This window comes from Drosophila willistoni (assembly GCF_018902025.1).
Source record: "Drosophila willistoni isolate 14030-0811.24 chromosome XR unlocalized genomic scaffold, UCI_dwil_1.1 Seg144, whole genome shotgun sequence".
NCBI classification, from domain to species: Eukaryota; Metazoa; Arthropoda; class Insecta; order Diptera; family Drosophilidae; genus Drosophila; species Drosophila willistoni.
The window spans coordinates 3,521,271-3,544,661 of NW_025814057.1; the positions used below are offsets into that span (position 1 = coordinate 3,521,271).

Here is a 23,391-nt window from a genome sequence, read left to right on the forward strand (position 1 = left end):
AAAAAAAAAAAAAAAAGACAACTCAACTCAACGTCAACTTTTGAGTGTGGCAATTGAATTTAAATATATGCATAAGCAAATTACCTCACACACAACAGCCAGCAAAAAGGAAAGGAAAAATCTGTAACAGAAGTGTTGAGATCGCACTAATTACATGTCAACAGACACACACTCACACACACACAGACACACGCCCAGCGGCAACAACAACAAGAGCTACTCCGCCAACACCTTGGCGCATAAATTTACAACAAACGACGCATGTCTCACCCTCGTCCCCTCTTGAGAGTTACCCTAACCTACACTACACACACCTCCCTTCCCATCGCATACGCCACATTTGAGCCCGAATCGTAGACATACATACATATATGGAAATATGTTGCATGTGAATTCATCGTCGTCGTCATCGTCGTCGTCGTCTTTGCGGTTGCCTCAAAAGTGTCAAATATGAAATTTATGTAGGCAACTGCCTCAGAGACAGATGGAGACATATGTGAACGTATGTGGACGTATACAGACGACCCAATCACTTGTGCGTTGACAGAGCATGCGCAGCGCCATGCGACGGCCCCCTGAAGGCTTTACCCTAATGTTATAGAAAATTAACGCTAGCTTGTTTCTTCTCCTCCGCCCTCCCCCTCTCAACTCTCATCAAGGGAAATAGAATAGGTACAAATAGATTTGAATAAAAAGTGTCGAAACAACTTGTTGTTAACTTTATTAGAGTTATCCGCTTTATGCAAAAGCCAATCTACAATTAGGTGGCAACAACAATGTTTAATACTCTAACTTACCTACACCAACACAGCTAAAGACCCTTAACTAACAGTGGTAAAAATTACTTTACATGAAAAACTCCTAAAACATTCAACTAACTCTTAATCACTCTGTTTATTCCAATGTATGATATAAACTTCTCCATATATTTCTAATGTTTTCTTTCTTTTGTTGGTCTATGTATTTGTATCTTTCTGTTCTGTAAGAGCATTAAAAATTCGTAAGATATTTTACATTTTGTATTTCTATTTTTTTTGTTGAATTTCATTTGTCATATCCATTTATCAAATTCATTTTTCATGCGTTTCTTTCTGTAATAAATGCAAATATTTTCTATGCCAGCTTTTGTTATTGTTGTTGTTGTTGTTGGTGTCGTTTTCTGTTGTTGTTGTTATTGTTGTGTTTTTTAATACCTAAATATGTAGCACACGTCCCCATGTAGGCCATGATGACTCGTCGTCAGTCAGTCGTCAGACAGTCATTCAGTCAGTTAGTCATTCAGTTGCATAGCTAAAAATTCATTCATTGAATGTCTTTTCCAACTCACCCCCTCCCACCCGTGGTCTGTGTGTTCGTGTGTGTGTGTGTGTCTCTTGTTGCATTGTTATTTTTATGTTTATGTTTATTAAATGTTGTCGCTGTCGTTTGTTAAACGGTGTCCATTGTCGATGCACACAAATTGAGTCTTTACATGTCCACTACCCCCCGCCCGCCCCTTTGGTATTTGTGCATGGACAATAACGATGAAGAACAATTCCCGTTCAATGCACACACCCACCCACCCGGCAATGCAATGCGTTCATTCAGTCAGTTTGTCAGTTGGCCAGTCAGTCACCCAACCAATCACCCTGAATTTTTCTGCTGCTGCTGTTTCTGTCATCTCAAATAGAAATACTTGTATTTTGATTCTATATTTAACTTGTCACAAGGTCCCCGACCGAATAAAACTATGTTTTAGCTGTCAGACTTGGTTCAAGGGTATTTTGATCGATGGCTTATGAGTTCATTTTTGGTTGAGTGACTCATACAACAACCACACACACACACTCACACATACACGCACACCCATTTGTTTTGTCCCCCATTTTTGTTTCTCTACGTAATATATGTATGCATGTAAAAGAAATAAGTAATATATATTTATTTATTTATTTATAGTAATATATCATTATTTAGCTGAATAAGAAATGTACTAACTAAGTGAGTAACTCATTCAGTAATTTTCTCATTTCCTGTGCGTGGGAAACCCAAAAAAATAACAAACTTGAAACCTGACAGACATCCCTTTTGGGTTGTTTAATATACTTTTAATTACAAACAGCCATTAAATGGGAAACTACCTGCCAAACTGCTTGCAACTGACTGAATGACTATAAATGCAACCGGGCAAATGGGCAACTTTCACTTGGTTGTAATTTAAAAAGAAATCTCCCCTGGGAGAACTCATTGCACAGCAATTACAAGCAACGGGCTTTATATATATATTAACAAAAAACAAAACCGAAAAAAACGCATAAATTAAGGCCCCAAAATTGGCAGATACAAACCACACACAAAAAGTACCAGCATATATACACGATATATTATATATATTGTATCTGAACACAAATAAAAAGCTGTATAAGGAAGTTAGTTGAATGCGGCACGCAGACTGATGATGATGCTGACGCTGTTTAATTGAAGACAACTCGAACACAACACAAAATCAACACACAGACACGGGAAAACACACAAAAAAAAAGGCATCAACATACACGGCGTATACGTAATTACAAATTTTATGTGAACGTCATATGATATTCCTGTCCGTCCTGTCCTGTCTGTCTGTGTGTGAGAGAAAAACAATTACAAGAGCTCTTAAAAATGTTTCTTTTTACAGTTTTTTTTTTGCTTTACAGTTGGCAACTAACAGCAAAAAAGCAAAACAAAAAATGCATAATGCAAAAGGGGACACTTGCCAGAAGGCTCAATAGTCGGTTTCGTGGAACCGCCTGGGTCTAGCCTACAGCTACCTAAACATACAAACATACATATCCATTCATTTGGTATATATGCATAAATCTCTATATGTACTTATACGATATGTAGGCAATCAAAATCAATAAGCTCGCACACATTACAAATTGTGGGGCTGGCAAAACTGGATCCGGCTGGATGTGGCCGAACGACGGACCAGCCCACGCCCGAAAATTAAAACAGAGGGGCGCAGGGGGGAAACGTTACAGACATGGATTAAGCAATTCCAATCCCAAGGCTCTCTGTCTCGTTCTCTCTCGCTGTCTTTAACTCCCTCCCAAGCCAACACTGTCATATCTAATGAGGTGCGAAGTGAGGCGTAGCAACGCCTCCTTTTTTTTCAACAGAAAGTGTGTGTGTATGTGTGTGTGTGTTTTTTTTTTTATCCGTTTTAACCACAAAAATATTGTCAACAGCTTTGCTTACAACATTTTGCACTTAATGTGGGCTGGCTGCTGTTGCTGCTGCTGCTGCTGTGCGGAGCTGGTCGGGGGTGTTGGTGGTTAGCCTTATCCATCGAGTGGGTAGTGAAATATAAAAAAACTTGCTCCTTGCACCTCTTGGACTGATGAAGCTATTAAATTGAAAATTATATGCCGGCATTTGGTAATTGGCCAAGTCCATTGAAATTAAAGCTTGTTAAAGTTTCACCCCCTCCCAAATCTGCCCTGGCCCCCGCCTTTTCTTGTGCATATCATCATCATATACACGCACAACACAACGCACAGAAACTCATATGTGATTATGCATGTGAGTTGTACAAATTATATGGAAATTACAAGCGAAATTAACTAAACAAGAAGCCAGAACACTATGCCATTAAGCAAGTTCAGTTACACTGAAACAAAAAAAGGTTTCAAAATGGGGTAATGCAAAACGAAACCTTTACAAAATGCAAGGCCAACCAAAACTGAACTGCAGACTCATTCCTCGACAGAGAATTATTCATTGTGATTCATAAAATGATTCACTGTTTACATGTCTCATATCAGTTTTCAATCATTTTCTGATTCAGAATCAATATTTAACTTTTGAACACATTTTTGAGCATTAAGTCATTAAGACAAAATCCGAATATGACCCAAAAATGCTTCTCCTTTTGTAAGAAAGAGTAATCAGATAATTTTATGTTATGGCAAAGATCGTTTCAAACGTTAGCAACACCTTTTTGATACCCCATACTCTACTCATATACCTCACCTCTGACAGTACATCTCATATATTATTCCCTTGTATTTGGTTATGCATATAAAACAGCAGCAGCAAACAGAGAAAAAACACGAAATCATTATCCCCTCCCTCCTGGTTTCTGCGTTTTTGCACACGAATAAAAATAAAGATGTATGAAAAAAGAGGGAAAAAGCGAATCCCCTTGCATCCCCTCTATATATTCACAGAGTGGTTCATTTTCATTCATATGAATGAATGCTTAAGGCACATATTCATACACATTTATATGTACGTATGTATGTATGCAGACATGAGTATGTCTAATTGCTTCCGTGAAAAAGAGCAGATCTAAAATTATACAATTTCATATAATTTAAACAATGAAAACACACACAAAGAATGTTTCCTTCGAAACATGGCAAAAGCGCAAGAAAGAGCAAGAGAGCGAGAGGAAAGAAAAACGACTTGAAAGAAAAACATTCCAAAAAAAAAAGAACGAAAAAAAAACAATGACGTTTGAACAATTTCTCTGACGCTAACTGATAAATAAACAAGCACGTGGATTAGGCACAAATGCTAAATAAAATAAAAAACAAATCACATAACAAAAGTTTCTTTCTCGGTGTGTGTGTGTGTGTGTGTGAAATCATCGTGAAAAAGGCTGCAAATTTTTGCGCCTAAAGGAAAATTACGTGAGCCGCATGCCAAGCTGAAGATGGAAATTGGGAAAAATCGCCTCAAAGCCAAAGACAACAACTCTGTTTGCCCGACTGACTGAATGACTGACTGACTGACTGAATGACTATCTCTAGGTAAGACAATAAACCAACGACAAACAAAAGCCAAGTGGAAAACCCAAAAGGAAAACTCAAAATTTTAGTCGTTGTTTGCTCCCCTCTCTCTCTCTCTCTCTCTCTCTCTCTTTCACACACTCCTTTTGCTATCTCTTTTACACAGTGAGCTACCAACTGCGCGGCATCTTTTGTTTGGCTTTTTGTTTGTTTTGCGGCTTTAACGCCAAAACTCAATATTTATTCATTTCGATTTACCCCTTCTCAACGCCTGTCTACTACCTCTTCCTTTTGGCCGAGTCTCTTCAAGTTGTTGTTGTTGTTGGCCAACAAGCGTGTATCCGCATTAATCCCGATTTTTATGGCGAAAGCGTAAAACGTGAAACGCTTTTTGGCCATTTCAACGTCGATTCGTGGGCGTAATTGAAAACCTCAAAGGCATCAAACACGAATCTGCAGCAGCCGCTAAAAATTTATGTTTAAAAGGCAACTATTTAGTGGATAAATCAAAGGCAACAACAACAACAAAACAAAACCCAAGCCAAACACCAACTAAATAACAGCTGAAGCCAGAAACAATTGAGAGACAAGAGGAATCTGCAGTTGGAAAAAAATACAAAATTTCATAGATTTTATTTCTCGCTGCCTTCAGGCGCCTACTACTGAAAGCTGGTCAATGCGGCGTATGCGCAATTTTTTTGTTATTCCTCTTCCCTGCGCTGTGCACTTGTAGCTTTCAACTGGTGGTGGTGGCCCAGCAGTTGGGCTCGAGCCCTCTCACTTGCTTCCACTCCCCTTTCCTTCCCTTCCCCTATCCATCCACATTCTGTACCAAATAAAAATGTCGAAAAAGAAAACTTGCGGGCATTTGCCAAATGCTTGAATCTTTTTGTACTGAATTGCAATTTCAATGGCTTTATTTTTAACCTCCTCTTTTTCTCTTCCACTTTGTGGGTGTGGGTGTGTGTGTGTGTGTGTTTGAAGCTGTGTTAGGCAAATATTGAAGCATTGAACACGTTTCAACCAAATTGCATTTTTATTGTGCCACCTCTTGCTGCTGCATTATCATCTGTGAGTATCTATACACAGAGAAACAAACTTGATTTTATCAAGTGTCGAGGTTAAAGTTGCCAAAGATTTGGCAAATCAGCATCTTTGCATATAGTTTATTTATTGAATTTGAATACAGTAAAAAGTTACTTAAAAGACAACCTAATTGGATTTACAGATTCTCGACTCCCCACTTAGGGTTAAGAAAACTTTGCTTTTTTCTCTCTAATAAAGGTCGAAGCTGATCACAAAAGGAAAAGAGAAGAAATAAGAGGCTGGCTAGCTAGCTAGCTGACCCTTCAGAAGAGTTTTCACTGTACATAAATTGTACGCCATTGTTATTATTTAACATATTTATACCCTTGCAAATAGGGTATATTAATTTTGGTCAGAAGTGTGCAACGCATAGAAGGAAGCATCTCCGACCATATAAAGTATATATATTCTTGATCAGCATGACGAGACGAGTTCAAATAGCCATGTCCGTCCGTCCGTCCGTCCGTCCGTCCGTCTGGATCAACGCAAACTCCTCCTAGACCGTAAGAGCTACAGAGCTGAAATTTTGCATGTAGGCTTGTATATACTGCAGGCGTTGTATATCTCGGATTCAGCCGGATCGGACCACTATATCATATAGCTCCCATACAAACAGCAAAGTCACGAACAGTGACTTTTCTTAATAACTTCGTTATTTTCTGAGCTATTGTCGTGAAATTTAATATTGGTGAGTTAATTACACATATAAACGACTATGCCAAATTTGATTGAGATCGGACGACTATATCATATAGCTCCCATAGGAACGATCTTTCGAAAACAGTGACTTTTGTCAATAACTTCGTTACTTTTGACGCGATTGCTTTCAAATTAAACATTTGTTAGTTTAATATATCTGTTAATGACTGTGCCGAATTTGATAAAGATCGGGTGACTATATCATATAGCTCCCATAGGAACGATCGGTGGAAAACAGTGGCTTTGATCCTATGCTAAGATTGTAGGCCGTTCTTTCGCAAACTTTAGCCTTTTTAGAAAAAACGTTTTTCCATTTTGATGGCTATAGGTAAGGAAAGAGTTACCAAAAAAGTTGCAAGGGTATACAAACTTTGACGCGGTCGAAGTTAGCCCCGGCCTTCTGGTTTTCTTTTGTTACTTGAGATGTTACTATAAAATGCTTCAGTTTTTGTTTTTTTTATTTCAAATCCATTTACATTTAGGTAGATTATTAAGTTTATTGATTGAATTTAGACAAGAACGAATCATCAAAGAGTATGAGAGATAGAGAGAGAGAATGAAATCACATCATTCCTAAATTATTTGCTAAACAAATTATGACTAAAGCATGCCTAAGATAAACTCATCCATTCATTTCGACATGCAAACGATGTACAATACAATAACTAACCAAAAAACTAGCCAACTAACTAACTGACTAAACGACTAACTAACACCTTTTGGCTCGGTTTAATAAACGTTTACGACTTCATGTAACCATATTGGCCAACCAGTAGTTGGGTTTGTTTTTTTTGTTGTTTTGCCTATAATAGGAAAGGGAGTGAGAAGCAGTGGATGAGAGATGGAATCGAGTTAAGTTGTGGAAGAAGGGGGTGGGGGGACTAGAGCAAGCAAGTTCTCATTGTTGTCATGCAATGCACAAACACAAAACTAATTGAATTTTTCGTAGCTCTTCTCTTTCCCTCAGTGTTTTGTATGCCATTTTCTGCAAGTCAGCAAAAGAGACAAGGAGTGGACTGTGTGGGTGGCGGCAGGGGTTGGGTGTGGGGCGAGGGGGGGGCTGGGATAGAGGCGCCTTTGTCTATGCTACGTGCCACAATTTCGAGTTGTCACGAGTTGTGCTGTTTGTTGGGTGTGTGTGTGTGTGTGTGTGTGAGTCTCTATGTGTGTGTGTTGTTGTTGTTGTTTGCCGTTGATATTGCCCCGAAAACATAATCAGCATATAATTAAAAGCTACTAACATGCAACAAATTACACGCAAAGTATCTTGTAGTTACACAATACAAAACACGAGCAAGGTTATTGGTTTTTCTTCTTTTACTTCGTTGTGGTCCCCCCCCCCAGCCCGGCCAACTTCTTCCCGCGGGCCAACCATGACACCACGCTGGGCGTGGTAGTAGTGGTGTCTGTCGCCAGACTGACCCAAAAATCCACTTCAAAACCAGCACCAAGCAAAAATCTTGTTGTCTCTTGGTTTTGCTTGTTATATTTACTTTGCTTTTATGCTGAGTCTCTCTCTCTCTCTGTCTCTCTCTCTCTCTCTCTCAAAAACTGGCACAATTTTCATGGCCCGAATTGTTTGTGAATCTCCAAGTGTGTGTGTGTGTGTGCCAAAGTGCTTCTTGTATACATATAGAGCACTAAACAATACTCACAATGCAATGCAATTATATATCCAACAAACCAGCCAACCAAGCACATTTATATACATACTTCTACATCTATTTTTCAAGTGCCTTGCTTACCAAAAAGCATTGTGAACGCACTTTTTTATAGTCCAAATTTGTATATGACCCAATTTTTGGAAAACTCAGTTTTCTTCTCACTCTTTCTCTCTCTCCTTTTGTCTCTCTCGCTCCTTCTGGAGTATGGCAAAATGTGAATTCATTTACATTTTGTTTGGCATTTTTGTTTCTGTTTCCTGCAAACCTTTGCACATTTTTAGCTTAGAGTAACCTGACTCAATTGTAACAGACGAGACACAATAAGAATGAAAGACTGAACATTTCTTATTTTTTTTAATGGGAACACACTTGACAAAAACTGCTTGACTTTGTGTAATTAGAGTCTCTCACTCTCTCGCCCTATTCAGATAATACAATAATGTTATGGCATTCGTTTGACATTTGGCCCATCTACGAATTGTAATTGGCTGTTGGAGTCGACTCGACTCGACTTCACTTTGAGCTTATCACAGACAACCTCTCAAAATTGAATTTAATGGAAAATCTCAATAAAAATCCGATGGGGAGGGAATGCTTTAGCCCTTGCTTGCAAAGCAATTACAAGTTTAATATTTATTTGTTATTATTTGTGGATTACTTCAATATAGTTAGGTTAAGCTGGCATCTTATCGAAGAACAAGAACAGAACAAGAGATTGTTATTGTTAAAACTTTTTTGCTTCATTCAGTTGTGACTCTCAACTAGTTTTAGCATTGAAAATAATTGATAATCTCATCGCCCATGCTCATTATACTTACTTACTTACTTCCCTAATGCATGGAGTACCTCCATGGTAGTTTACCTTTAAAAATTTAAGAGCATTTGACATCAGCAAGCTCTTTTTATAGAGTTTACTTCACCACGATGCTTAATGTTTATAAACTTGATCATTTAATTGAAAGCTTTAATGCTTAAATTAACTTGCCGCTTGCATACTGTGCATATGTCTATTCTATTATCTTAACTGTCCATGAAATTGATCGGTTTGGTCTTTAAGTACCTATACATAAAGCATTTTGTTTTTATAGGAATCATAAAATGATGGTTAAATGCCAATTGGCCATTAATAGAGAGTTAAGTTTTGAGTAGCAAAGAGTGGCTATAATTACCGTCTCCCATATAAAAACAAAAAATGATGTGAGTGTGTGTTTTGTTCATAAACAAATGCATTTTTATGAGTTCTAAATATTTGTTAATATTTCCGCTTGATTGTCCATGGCATTAATGGGATTTTAGTATTTTGCTGCTGACGCTTCTCATCTCATCAGTTCGAGCAATCGAAGAAAATTTGTGCACATTAAGCACTTATTTTTTTTTGTTTCCTTCTGATTTGGCTTATTTGAAATCGAGAGGAGAGGAAATTGGCATGACAATTGCCCAGACAAGGGACCAGCTAGAGTTAAAAGAAGAAAAACGAGTTAATTACAATAGGATTACCCACAATGGCCGCTCATCTCGCCACCTCACCCTGGCTCTGCTGCTTGTTGTTGCTCTGTGTGGTTGGTTGCATATTTTTCCCATTGGCATAATCTCATAAAATGCCATTTATGCGGGGTCCCGTGCAAAAGGTCTCACACACACACACACACACACACACATAGTCATAGTCTGGGGGTCTGGTTTACCATTGCTGGATGTTGGGGCTCGTTGATGCGTTAATTTGCATGCAACATGCACTATGATTACCCGCAGCAATTTGCGCAGTCAGCAGCAGCAACAGCAGCCACAACAGCAGCAACAACAGTGGCTGGCAACTAGAGCGCCATTAGTAGCAAGAAAGCCAAACGATGAGCAATTGCAGCTGGTCATTGGCTATGAATTGGCTAGCGACAGCTGGCCATACTCGATTGCCTGACTGGGAGCACAGAAATTGTTGCTCTTTGGTTTATGTTTGTATGTCATTCAATCTCCTTCTCCGCATCATCATCGTCGTCGGTGTCGTTCTCGTTGTCGTTGTCCTTCTCTCTTTTGTATGTTTGCACAACTGGCCGGCTAATGGCAACAACAGAAACAAAGCAAAACAAAACAAAACAAAAACAGAATGAAAAACAAAAAACTGAAAGAAAAAACTGAACCTGGGCAATTGCACAAATGGATTGAACTTTCCCAGTTTACTGGCTCTCATTTGCTGGGCGCCGAGTTGTATAATTTGCAATTGTTTGTTGTTGTTGCCCCTGCTGGTTGCTGGTGTTGCTTGCTGCTGCTGCGCGATTGCTTTGGTTTTAATTATAAAACATGTTGCTGCTGAGCCTCCTTACTGATTGCTGGATGCTGTTGCTGCTGCTGTTGCTGCTGCTGCTGTTATTGTCAGCAATTTCCGCAATTATTTGTTATTGCTACTCTGTTTGATTTCATTTGTTCTGCTTCTTTTTGAATTTTTCTTTTATAACTTGAATATTTCTTGTTTTGCAGTTTTTGTTTATTTTCAAATTGTATGTTTAACATTTGGTTTAACCAATCTCGATTTGTGTGTAATTTGATTATGATGTTTATTTAAGCATATATTTATTGTTCTTACTGTGGCTGCTGTTGTTCCTGTTGTTGTTGTTGCTGCTGCTGGCTTGCTGCACTTAATCGTCTTCACATCATCATCATCATCCTTCTCCTCATGAGTGTGTGAGTGTGTGTGTGATTCATTCTCTCTGCAAACTGTATTTTTATTTATAGATTCGTAATTCTTATTTGTTTAACATTTCTGTTGCATCTTGATAGGATTTATGTGCCCTGAACTGAGGCTCTATTAAAATCTCAGCAGGGCATAAAACAAAAGGAATAACCCAAAACAACAACAACAACAACTAGAACTCTTTGGTATTTAGTAATTTTTTGTTCTTGTTGTTGAAATAGGCTTTGTTGCATGCAACAGTTGCAGCAGCAGCACTGATTGAATTAGCTGGCCTGTCAGTTGAAAGAAAAACTCGTACGCCTTTGCATTATGTGTGTGTGTGTGTGTGTGTGTGTGTGTGTGTCTTGCCAAAGTTGCTGAGAATTAAAATATTTTCTCGAACCAAAACGGGAGCAATGCGCCATGCTCCATGAAAAATTGAATTTTTAAGTGCAATATCTTGGAATTTTAAGCCAACAAAGGAAAAATAGAGAGAGAGAGAGAGACGCATAGAGAGAAAGAGAGACAGAGAACTAGAATTTCAAATGGGCCAAATAATGTTGCATAAACAAGAAACGAAATGTGCAGAAATGGAATGTATGGAATTCATTTAGACTGATTAATGGCATGTAAATATGTACTATAATGTGCTTCTATACCAATTCCCAAATGCTTCCTCCTCTCCTCTTGCCACGACCAGCAGAATCCGGACTAACCAAATGGAGAAATGAATCTCTAAAGTGCCAGGCGAATTGCTTCATTTTTCCACATAAATGTTATAGGCAAACAGAGAAACAAACAACATTGCATTGCATTCAGAAAATTTCAAAAATTATATTCTAATATGCTAGCACTTTGGCAAAGCCCTAAATTTAATCTTAGTGTCTTATAGTTTCTTTAAAGTTGAAGTGAAGTAAAGTTGATCATTGCTCAAAAATTTAAAACAAACCACAAACTAAAAGTGTATTAAATATTCATTTCAACTCATTTTAGACTCAAATTCAAATGCCTGAATATATTATTAATGCTGGAGTAACCACTAATTGAATTTAAATGAGTATTAGTCATGGATTTTTGTGGTATTATACTAATTTATTTAAAGAATTGATTCATCGATTCACTGACGCATCTAGCTAGGTTTTTGTGATTATCTAAGTTTCTTTTTTTGTTCTTTTGAGTTCTCATTTTCATAATAGGCCTGACGATCGGCTTGTGAATCTCATGTTATTATTAAGTTTGATGTCTTGACTGATTAGGAATAATGGTTATAGATCAAAAGGCCTAAAGAGATGGTAGTTAGCATTGGGAAGGCTTTTTCAGAATCGAAGAAGGAAGGAAAGAAGATTATATGCCATCCATTCTTGACTCTTCTCCTAGTCTCTCTCTCTGTCTCTCACTGTCTGTCTCTATCTCCTACTGTAAACTCTATCTTTTGTATCTTGTCTTGCTCCTCTTTTAAAAGATTCTGCTGAACGATCATAAATCTAAATAATTAATAATTGCCAGCAGCAGCAAGCAAATGGCTAGCAATTTGGAGACAGACATTATTTTCAATTAAAAAATTTACATATTTATTTTGGTTTTTTGCTTTTCGTTTGTGAAATGTTTTAGTATTTTAAAGAGGCGTCAGCCTGGCGCCTGCCACAACTGTAAGCCAATCAGCAAGCGGCAACTTGCCACACATGCAACAACTGACCAAAAAAAAAGGACTTGGCTTGTCTGAACTTTTGACTGGAACTGGCTTACTTGGGTTACCTCTATTTTGGCATAATCACAGTAGAGGCAGCAGCAGCAGCAGTTGACATTTTCATTGCTGAATTAGCACAAAGTGCAATGCGTGCATATATATATATATATATATGTATATACATAAATGTTGTATATTCAAATGCGAATGCAAATAAATGGCAAAGAGATTGTCGTTGGTGTTTGTGCCTAGAGTGTTGCTGGTGTTTGCCTGTTGTCGTTGCAGCCGCCGCAATAAATTTTACATGCAACGCAGACGTGGCGCCAAAAACTGCCAGCTTCGATGTCAGCGATGTGTAGCATCGCCGCCATGTTGCTGTTGCAAGTAAGTTCTCTCTCTCTATCTGTGTGTGTGTGTGTTACAGGGAATTTGCCGCACAAATTGAAAACTTATGCGCACATTAACAATTTATCAGTTGAATTGTTGGGATTTTCCCGCATGGCAGCTGCAAATGCAAAATAATCTCCCGAAAATAAAATCGTATGCAAAACTAACAAATAAATTAAATATATATATACACACACACACACACACATACACACAATAAATGCAGCATGGAAATAAAAAAAATTGTAGGCAACAGTCACGCAATGCAAAAAAAAAAAAGTACAGCAGAAAATCATTGTTGACGAACAGCAAGAATGGTCAAGCCAAAGAACTTTTACCACATTAAAGCCTTACTTTAATCAGAGGCTTGACTGTATCAATGTGGCATGCAAATTTCGTTGACAGGCACTTGAAAAAAATTGCCACACAGAGAAACAAATAAAACAAAATCCAAATGTTTGATTTCAATTTAATGGCGGACAGCTTCTCAATTGGCTTTTTGGCATTGATTTGGCAAAAATTTTATACAAATATATATACAGACATATATATATTGATACGTGTGCGCCATATCTCCCTCATGAGTCGTTATAATTTACGTCTGGAACGATAAGATATTGTTGAAAATTGCAAATAATTGCGGCGGCTAACTTAAACCCCAAACTAACTAACTAATTAATGCCGTCAAACTTTTTAAGTTATTATTAGAACACACTACAAAAGCATTGAAAGAGGAAGCAGAACAAAAAAAAAAAAGAAACGAAGGAAACTGAAGTTCAACGAACGTTTGGCGATCTACTAGTAGATAGTATTACATATATACCCACAGTATAGGTGGGGGGGGGGAGAGAGTTTTTTGGTGAAGATCTGCCGCAACTGATGATCATGTTGTTCTTACTGCTGATGATCTACACACGCCAAAGTGAACGTGTCATAACGACAAGAAATCAACGAACCATAAAATTTAGTAGTATAACAGACCAAGCATATCGATAGATAGATAGATAGACTTTGGCCCCTTCTTTCATGTTTCCTCAACAGTTTCGGGGACTGACTTTCTTCCCTCCCTTCGTTCTTGGTTGTTGTTGTTGTTGTTGACTTAATTGTTATCGCTGGTGTTGTTTCGTGTTTGACAAGTAGTTGTCAACAATAATAATAATAATATTTGTTGATAAAAAAAAACGAAAGAAAACCCCGCAATACATTTATATGAAAAATTATGATATATATGCGCATTTGACACGTTGTCCCCATAGGACTAGTTGTGCCTAAAAGTAGTTGGGGGAATCCCCGACAAAAAACAGAAACGGATATTTCTCTTTTAGCCCTCTGCAATCTCTATCTATCTATCTATCTCTTGGTTATGGTTGTCGGTTTTGGTTGTCTGGTTTTTGGGTTTTATTATTTACTTTGGATTGCATTTGAGTGGCGAGTTTACTGTTGGCATTTCATAAATTTATTAGAGAATTTATGGACCTGGCCAATATACAAATGTATGCAGTATTTTCATTTGTTTTTCATTTTCCTTTTTCTTTTTTTTATTGCTGGCTTATGTGGAAAAATTCTATAGATAAATTGATTTTCAATCAAGGCCGTAAATTAAATAAACGATAGAAAAAATATTGTTTTAACATTTATATTTATGATTTTTTCAACTGATTTTTAACAAAAGATTAAAGAACTTCACCTCTCTCCAAGTCTCTCTCTCTCTCTCTCTCTGCCTCTTGACCTTACAATGCTCTTGCCATTATTCATTTCTATGTCTGTGAGTTTAATTACATTACATTAAGTCAAAGTTCTGAAATACTTTGTCTATTTGCACACACATTTTCATGCAGAGGGAGCCAAAATGGTAGGACTAACAAATTCATGATTATCAACACATTTACGGTAAATTGTGCAAATTGAAAACGCATAGAGCATCTGCCTTGGCCAGAACAGATGTGCCCGACTGGAGAGGTGAGGTGAGGCAGTAAGGACGCCTAAAATATGTCAAGGTATGCAAAATCTACTCAAGAGCCAAGTGCTTTTGCGGTGCTAAGCGCTTTCTTGGCTGCCAGCCAAGTTGGGTAATGGCAAAAGACAAGTGAACCATAGGCTGATTGTTTCTCTCTCTCTCTCGCTCTTTCTCTGCTTGTGTCTCTGTGTGTGTGTGTGTGTGCATTTGTGTAATCCAACAATAGTTCTTCCCCCTCAAAACTCAACCATCGTTCATGCCGCCGCCCACACTCCAAACTGAAGACAATTACAGTAAACAAATTCGCACACGTCGCCAGTTGCATTTGCGGTGACAGGCAGCAACAGCAACGAGGCCTGAAAATAAGAACGAAACAACACAGAAACAGCAGTAGCAGCAGCAGCAGCAGTGCAGCAGCAATGAGATAGAAAGAAAATGGTAGAAAGAAGTGCCTGAAAGCCTATGCAATTCTATGACAGGCGGGGCCAGAAATTGCTTCATCCTACCCTAGAATTCCTCTCAGCTTCTGGCCTCGTTCACATTTTATCCTGTTTTGTGCGGTCATGGTCGTGCCTTTGGTATATTTTTGGCAAAAGCAGCAAGCAGCATTTTCTGGCCATGCATGAGATTTGCATTTTTTTTTTTTAACCCAGCCTCTCCTTCTCGCTCTCTCTCTCTTTTCCGCACTGTGCAATTTGGCAAGCTATAGCATACTTTTCTGGGCCACAGCAGAATGATACATATATGAATGAATGTATATATCCATGTATGTGTGTGTGTGTGTGTGTCACGTTGTGGCAATTGAATTGAATTTTTGCTGCTGCTCGAGTTTTGAGCTCCTTTAGAGCTGGGGCTACAAAACGCCAAAAGTTGAAAAACGAACGAAGAATTCCCTCAGTAGAACAGAAAACATTGCAGTCTCTCATTCTGTGTGTGTGTGTGTGTGTGTGTGTGTGTGTGTGTGAAAGAGCGAAGCGAAAAGTATAACGAGATAAAGGACTGACTGACGCCTCCGAGTCTGACTCCATTTCTGGCCTCATGCCATACAGTATACATATGTGAAAAGCAAGTTTAGGAGATTTATGGTATAAAGAAAGAAAAAACTAAAAACGCATAAACACATCATGTGGCATGTGGGGTAACTGGCAACTGTCGGCTGGGCCCTAAGGCTTATTCGATCACTTAATCGATATGCCAAGGAATCATGGCTAAAAATGAATTGCATTTAAAAAATTTGTTTGTTTTTCTTTCGCCCCCTTCCTTTCCCTGTTTGTCTGTCAAATGGATCAATGGCTTTCGTTTTGTTAAGGAGATGTCATCAGGCAGTAGCAACTATCAAACTGTTCTAGTCTGCAATTGAATCTAGCTTCTCCTCCCTCTTTCTCTCTTCCTCTCTCTCTCTTTTTTATTTCTATTCCTAGCCAAGTTTTAACCACATGTGAAAGAAGAAGCGAAAGGTGAAGGCGGCATCAGTTTCAATTTCGTGCACATTTTTTGTAGGCTTGTGCGCTGCCATCTATGTTTAATTTGCAATGCATGACACGAGGAAAAATATATGTCATGGCTTTTTCTGCGGTGTCAGTCAGAGAGAGAAATAAAATAGAGAAATAGACGAGCATGGAAACGAGAGACAAATGAAGACTACTCTGTCTGTGGTTGGACGACCAACATTCATTTGTCTCACTCGAGATGAGCATTAACTTTGACTACTGCAACTATTGATATTTGCAATTAAGCCTCCCCCCACATCCCCCTCCTCTACTGTTGCCCTTGCTTTCAACAACTTTTCTGAATCAAATATAAATATATATGTATGCATACATATGTATTTTCTAGATATACTCTAAGCGCATCTGGCTGATCAGTCATTTTGACAGCTTTTTTTTTTTTGCCTCAAACTCATTTTGTTTGCTAATTTTATGATGGCAACATATGGCCACCGAATCAAGGCATATATTTGCATATATATACATATATCAAATGTATTAGTGTGTTCATGTGTGTGTGTGTGTGTGAGTGTGAGTAGGTTTTCGAGGCATTCACATAAACATCATGTAAAAGCCATTAATTTAAATTATAAACTATAAAGACAAAATAGGCAGACAGCAATACAAATAAAGGTCTCATCGACAATTTTGAACCATAAAAGTCGATTGCTCAAAAGCGGCTGCTGCTGTTGCTGCTTTTATTGTTGTTGGTTTTGTTTTTGTTGTCATTGCAGTTGTCATGAAAAGCTTGTCACACGCTTTTGTTTTGTTTTTTAAATTTATGTCATCAGCCCACACCAGAAAATAACCCCCCTAACTCCCCCACCAACAACAATGCTTACTCTAAGCATTTTCCTCTCTCTCCATCGTCATCAACATTTTATGCACTTGAATAAACTAGTTTATCTTCTTAGTTGAAATTGTTTTTCTTATTTAAATGCAAGAAATAGTTCAATCAAATTTCCGAAACTTTAATTTTAATTAATTATCAAATTATTTGAAATAGATTGAAAGAAGACAAAACAATAAAAGAAGAAGAAAGAATGCAAATTGAAATCAAATATTTTTGAATTTTACATTACTAAACTGCACATTATCTCAAAATATTTGTTTGCTAATCTAACATTTCTTACTAGTTTTCATTTTAAACAAGAAAATAACTAAAATGTTTTCATCCAAGTTGAGCATTTTCTTAGATTTCACGATAATGAAACTATATGAAATATTTAAATAAATGTAGAACATAATTTTAAATTATTCATTGAAATGAAGGCTATTCCTTTCTTTGGACAGAGTGAGCCATAAACATAATATAAAACAGCCAAGAGCCATATTTCTTTTAACATAAATAACAAACAATTAAAACATAAACTTTTCTACAAAATAAACAATTAATCAAACTATGTGAACCATAGACTACATTTGAAAGAATATTCCATCGAGCAACTTTCTTTTCTTTGAGTGTGGACTCAGATATAAGATGTAAAAGCAATTAGCAAGTAATAGCCATAAATAAATTGTAAATTTTTTCTCATTTTTATCTGCACAAATCTCAATCACTTGCTATGTATTTATTTAACGATGAAACAAAATCCACAAGCCAACAACAAAAGCTTCTCTTCCGTCTGCAGTTCTTGCAACATTTCGATTCGTTGCTGCCACTTTTCCTGGTCTATTCATTAGAGTTTCTTTTTTCTAGGGCATAGCGATTAGTACATAAGTTGGCAAACGATTTAGCCCACTTTCCTTATGCTGTGTGGTAAAGTACAAGTTTGGTCTACACATTGTCATTAGCAGAGCGATTTTCCGAAACCAAGAAAGAAAAATGATAGAAACAACCGAGAAATAAATAGGGAGAAACAGAAGAAGAAACACCGACAGCAACCTCAAAATGGCTTTGCTCGACTTTTAGTTGTGTCGTTTGTGTATTTGGCAGCTGAAAAAACAATCATTTTAAATGGCAGCGCTGAGTAAAAATTGTAAGCACTTTGTAACATGCTGTGAATTTTTATGGCCAAGCTTAATTTATAAGGCATAAACAGAGAGGGACGAAGAGTGAGAGAAGCAACAACAAACAGAAAGAGGAAAATGATGGAACTGCCAAGAAGAAGAAGCAGCAGCGGCAACAAATTTGTAATTATGAGCAATTTAAAAGTTATTAACGCGCCAACCCGCCAATGATAAAATAGCAAACTAGTTGCCCGCCAAGAGACAAAAAATATTCCAAACAAATTAAGTGTAAAAAACGAACGAGTGAAACAAAAACCCAATTGGCCATACAACGAACTAGCAATACTCTTTAAGGTCCAACAAACAAATTTTTTAATAATTTTTTTATGTTAAATTTGTCTTAGCCATAAAATTTATCGTTGAGTTTTTATATTTTTGAATATGTGTGATTTTTATTCATTTATGATGGGTATGAATACAATACACACAGACAGATAGATGGATAGATATATAGATAGATGGTGATCATCTTATGGCCTGATTGTTCCTATTGTAGTATTATGCATATATTAGGCATTAGCCTAAGCTGACTGATCTTTCGATTCAATGCAAAGCTATATAAATGTTGATCATATTTCTTTTTATTGATTTTTGAAAAGAACTTGCAAGTCACTCAATAGTTTCTTTGTATATAAACAAAAATAATATTCAAGCTAAATTACTAAAAATAAATGGAAAAAGAAATAAAATAAACTAATAAAAAGAATAATGTTTATGAGTAGATCAATAAGACAAAATAGAAAAGAGCTAGAGGCAGTCAAAGTTTGATACTTAACTTTGCTAGTTCATTTGCAAACTTCTTGAGTTAACGAAATTAGCCAAGTTGAGTAAGTGTATGATAAGAAAGAAAAACGAATATGAGAAACCCACGCGAAGGCATTATATCAACGTGATGGGTGGCGCCAGCGGCAGCGGCAACTAAACAAGTATCTCTCTCTATATATATATATACTATATGATTTTCACTGGTTATTTTGTTGTTGTGATTACACACACACACATACACGCCCACTGCAAAAACTAAAGCCCATAAACAATTAAACGGAATAAAGACACCCACGCACCCACACAGACACACACACACACACCCATAGATGTGAGCTTAGAGTAAATATTTGCCATAGGCGATAATTTGAAAATGATATGGGCACTAGGCATGACATGATGGGGTAAAAAAGGACACGAAAAGGAAATTGAAGACTCCGAGTATATATGTATATATGTGTATGGTTGGCTTGCTTATTGTTTATATATAATATAGATTAATGTAGGCAAGTGATTTGTGGCCTCCCGTTTTTGTTTGGGACACTTTTGGGCATATTTAAATGGCTATTTATCACTATCAAGAAACCTTATCAATTGCAATTGTCTATGGAAATTACTTATATGTAATCTCACCATTTATTGTCTACTTTCAGGCGCCATATGCGGCGGCAATTGTTGCAACAATGCCACCGAACAGGAGTTACGTCAAAAGGCATCCGGCAAATTTGAGCAACTGCTGCATCATCATACAAGCAGCCTGCGCGGCATTCTCGATGAGACAGCCAAACAATTTCAGAGTGAGTATGAAAAATTGAAACAAACAAACCAAAAAGGAAATTGAAAATGATTACAAGACACTCGGCAATACATTTTGGGTGTGATTATGAATATGAGTTTAGGTTTGAGGTTGAGTTTGAGTACATACGAATGCGAATGAGTGCAGCCTGGTAAAATGGCAAAAATGGCAAATGGCTTTTTATGCAAATGAAAAGTCTGCAAAGTTTCTTTTTTTTTACTTCCAAGCACATTTTCGTGGCAATAAATAATTTATATTATGCAAATGCTAGACGTGGGTCCAAAAAATTTTTGATGCCGATGACGATGATGATTATGATTATGATGATGATGATGAAGATGATTATAACTTTGCCTTGAAATCTGAATTGAGTTTTCAACTGAATTAAACTTGAAACGCAAAATTGATTTGTAATTTGAATTTGTATGCAGATCAAAGTGGTCTATAGATAATGTCCAATTCGTATTATTTAACCATATGCATTGAAAATCAATATATATACATATATATGGACAAATATGATGCGGTGGTTGTGGTGGCGGCGATGGCGGCGGTTGGTGGTGTTGCCCCCTGTTTTGAAATGCAACAAACGCGACTGCATCTAATTAAAAAGGCATTAAATAATCTTGTTGTTGTTGCTGTTGTCGCTTTTTAGACAATTTGCAAACTTTGTCTGGGTCACGTTTTGGGACAAAATGTATAAACATGGACACTCACACACACACACATACGTTCATATATATGTGTATTTATATTGGTATGTATATGCATCTCATATACTCCTCATCCTCCTCCTGTTTCTTTCTTTTTTTTGTGTTTTTTTTTCAACACAATGCCTGCAAATTGTTGTCGTACATGTTGTAAATCTCGCATTTTAAGGCGTGCCCAGAACTCGGGGTGATGTTGCCGCTTGCCCCTTGCCGCTGACATTGCTGGTCGTTGAAGTTTCATATAGTTATTGTTGCTGTTCTGGTTGCTGTTGCTGCTGCTGTCTGCAATTCTTGGAAATGGGCGCGCATTTAAAATTTAAAAGCACAACAAAATAAAAAACAAACCACACAACACAACGAGAAAAAAAAGAACAAAACCTTCCTTGTTTCGTAACACTTTCTGTTTGTTGTTGTTGTATTTTGTATTTGTTTGATTTGTCATATGACATTCAATTTATATCTTTCAGTAAACTTTACAGATACCCTGCAAATAAGAAACTAGATGAGATAATGTTTTTTAAGCAAAATAAGATCCAAGTTAGAGGCTTTTAAACAAAAACTTTCAATTGCTGCAAATTGATTAATAAATTATTCATTTTCTTATAAGACATGATCATCAATATACATATGAGTCAAAAGTCCAAAACAATCCTTTCTCTTTCTCTCACCCCTTCTCCCTCGCTCTCACTGAAAGAACATTCATTTAACATTCATTTAGCATTTCTTGTTTTATCGCATGATGTCACAGAAAACGAAAAAAAAAAAAAGCAACGAAACCTCAATAAAAATATCCCACGTTAAAGTTTGAAAAATAAAATAAAAAATCAACAACAAATACAAATACAAATACAAAAAAAAAAAAAAATTAAAATGCAATCAACGAAATCTAAAAATTCAATTTAAAGAGCAATTTATTTTATTTATGAGCTAAACAAAAAATAAAAAACCAAATGAGACGCGTGCTTAATGAATGTATGAATGAATAAATGAATGAATGAATGAATGCTTGAATAAATGAATTAAGCGAAAAAGATTTCTAAACATTTAAATTTAAACGGAAATGCAATTCATGTTATACAATTTATTTACAAATTCTAAATCGATAAAGAGTCCTTTAAAACTAAAAGAGAAAAATTAATTGACCTTACGAGAATATCTTTGGCTGAATTTTTCTGGTCAAGATCTTGAGATTGTTAGAAAGGTATTTCACTGGGATTAAGTTTTACTTCCGCTTTTCCATTTCCTGCAATTGATTTCAACCTGTTGGATAGATTTCCTTTCAAGTGGCACACTCTGCTTGTTTGTTGCTCTTATTAAGAGCCATTTTCATTTATTTCCTCTTTAGAAATTCTTTGAATGCTCATACATACAATAATTTGAAATTGATGGGAGCAGGGGGACTTATGTGAGTCTCCTCTCTATGCACTCGAAACTATTTGCTCCGTCCCCAGCCCCCTCCCCATAAGTACTTGGTATATATACAAACATATATATGAAGCACTTTTTATGTCTTGACACGCGCGCATCCCTAACAGACGGCCATAAAAATTGATTTACTTTACGGCAGACCGTGCGTATGCGTGATATTCGTGTCTTGTATTTTTCTCAATGGCCGTTTGTGTGTGTGTCTGCCTTTTGGCACCTCCACACAAAATACGCAACTATAAAATTTTATGCATTTTGCAATTGTTTCTTTTCTTTTCTTGCCTTTATTTTTTTGGCTGTTGCTGTTGCTGATGATGCCTGCTTTGGCTGCTGTTGCAAGTTGGCTGCTTCTGCTGCTGCTGGCAAAATTACGCATAAAATATGATTGTAAGGGAAAAATAAATGCATATTTCTATTTGGTGTCACACACACACACACAAACACACCAAGTAGAAGAAGAAGCTCTTGGCATATGCAATACAAGCGCAAGCTTCCTTCCTGTTGGTTTGGTTGTTTTTTTTTTTTTTGCCTTGAGCATTGAATGGCGCAGGCAAGCAAACTAGAGAAGATTCTCCACTGACTTTAAAGATGCCAACTGCTCCTCCCGCTCCTCTTTTGTTTCTTTCCGTTTCCTTTTGCTTATTGTGTGTGCGTCTCCAATTGTTGTTGTTGTTGTTGTTGTTGTTATTGTTGCTGATGTTGCATGATTGCATGTGTTCCGCTTTACATTTTATTTTTGTTGCTTTTGCCGTATTATTTTTAAGCAAGTATTTGCGTGTTTAAACACGTTCCGCAGCTTACAACAAACTCTAACCCGCCTACGTCGCCCTCCTCTCTCTCCCCCTCTCCCTCTCCCACCCCAAAACACACCTCCTTCTCCTTAATGCGTCTCCATTGCACTTACCAAGTCGCCGTCGTTGTCGCTGTCGTCTTCGTCATCATCATCATCCCCCGCCTCCCCCCTAGAGATGGGCGTGCGCCTGCATAAAAGTTCCAAATGCTGACTTACTGCTGGCACAAAAAAAAAAAAAAACAAGAAGAAAAAAACAACGAAAAATATTATTTCTTTATTTTTGTGGCAACTGCAACTACAACTTGCCATGCGTGCACTTTCATAAGTCGCAGCTTTCCTGGCTGCTGCTACTTCTTGGTCATATCTTGCCTTGTCTTTACCGGCTAAAGTGGTTTTTTGGCCGCCATCGCTTGTTAGCTTGGCTTTTGTTTGTCTTGTTACACACACACACACTCACACAGGGGAACACACACAGGTACACACAAAAGTGCTGGAAGCTGTAA

At 37.2% G+C, this 23,391-nt stretch overlaps 1 protein-coding gene across 1 annotated transcript in view; it reads left to right on the top strand.

Annotated features, from left to right (window-relative positions):
- Nucleotides 1-23,391, top strand: part of LOC6638574 (division abnormally delayed protein) — an 84,937-nt gene that overhangs the window by 47,504 nt on the left and 14,042 nt on the right. Inside the window, exon 2 of the mRNA XM_023178929.2 lies at nt 19,818-19,961. Coding sequence (XP_023034697.1) covers nt 19,818-19,961 — 144 coding nt within the window. The remainder of the gene's footprint in view (nt 1-19,817; nt 19,962-23,391) is intronic.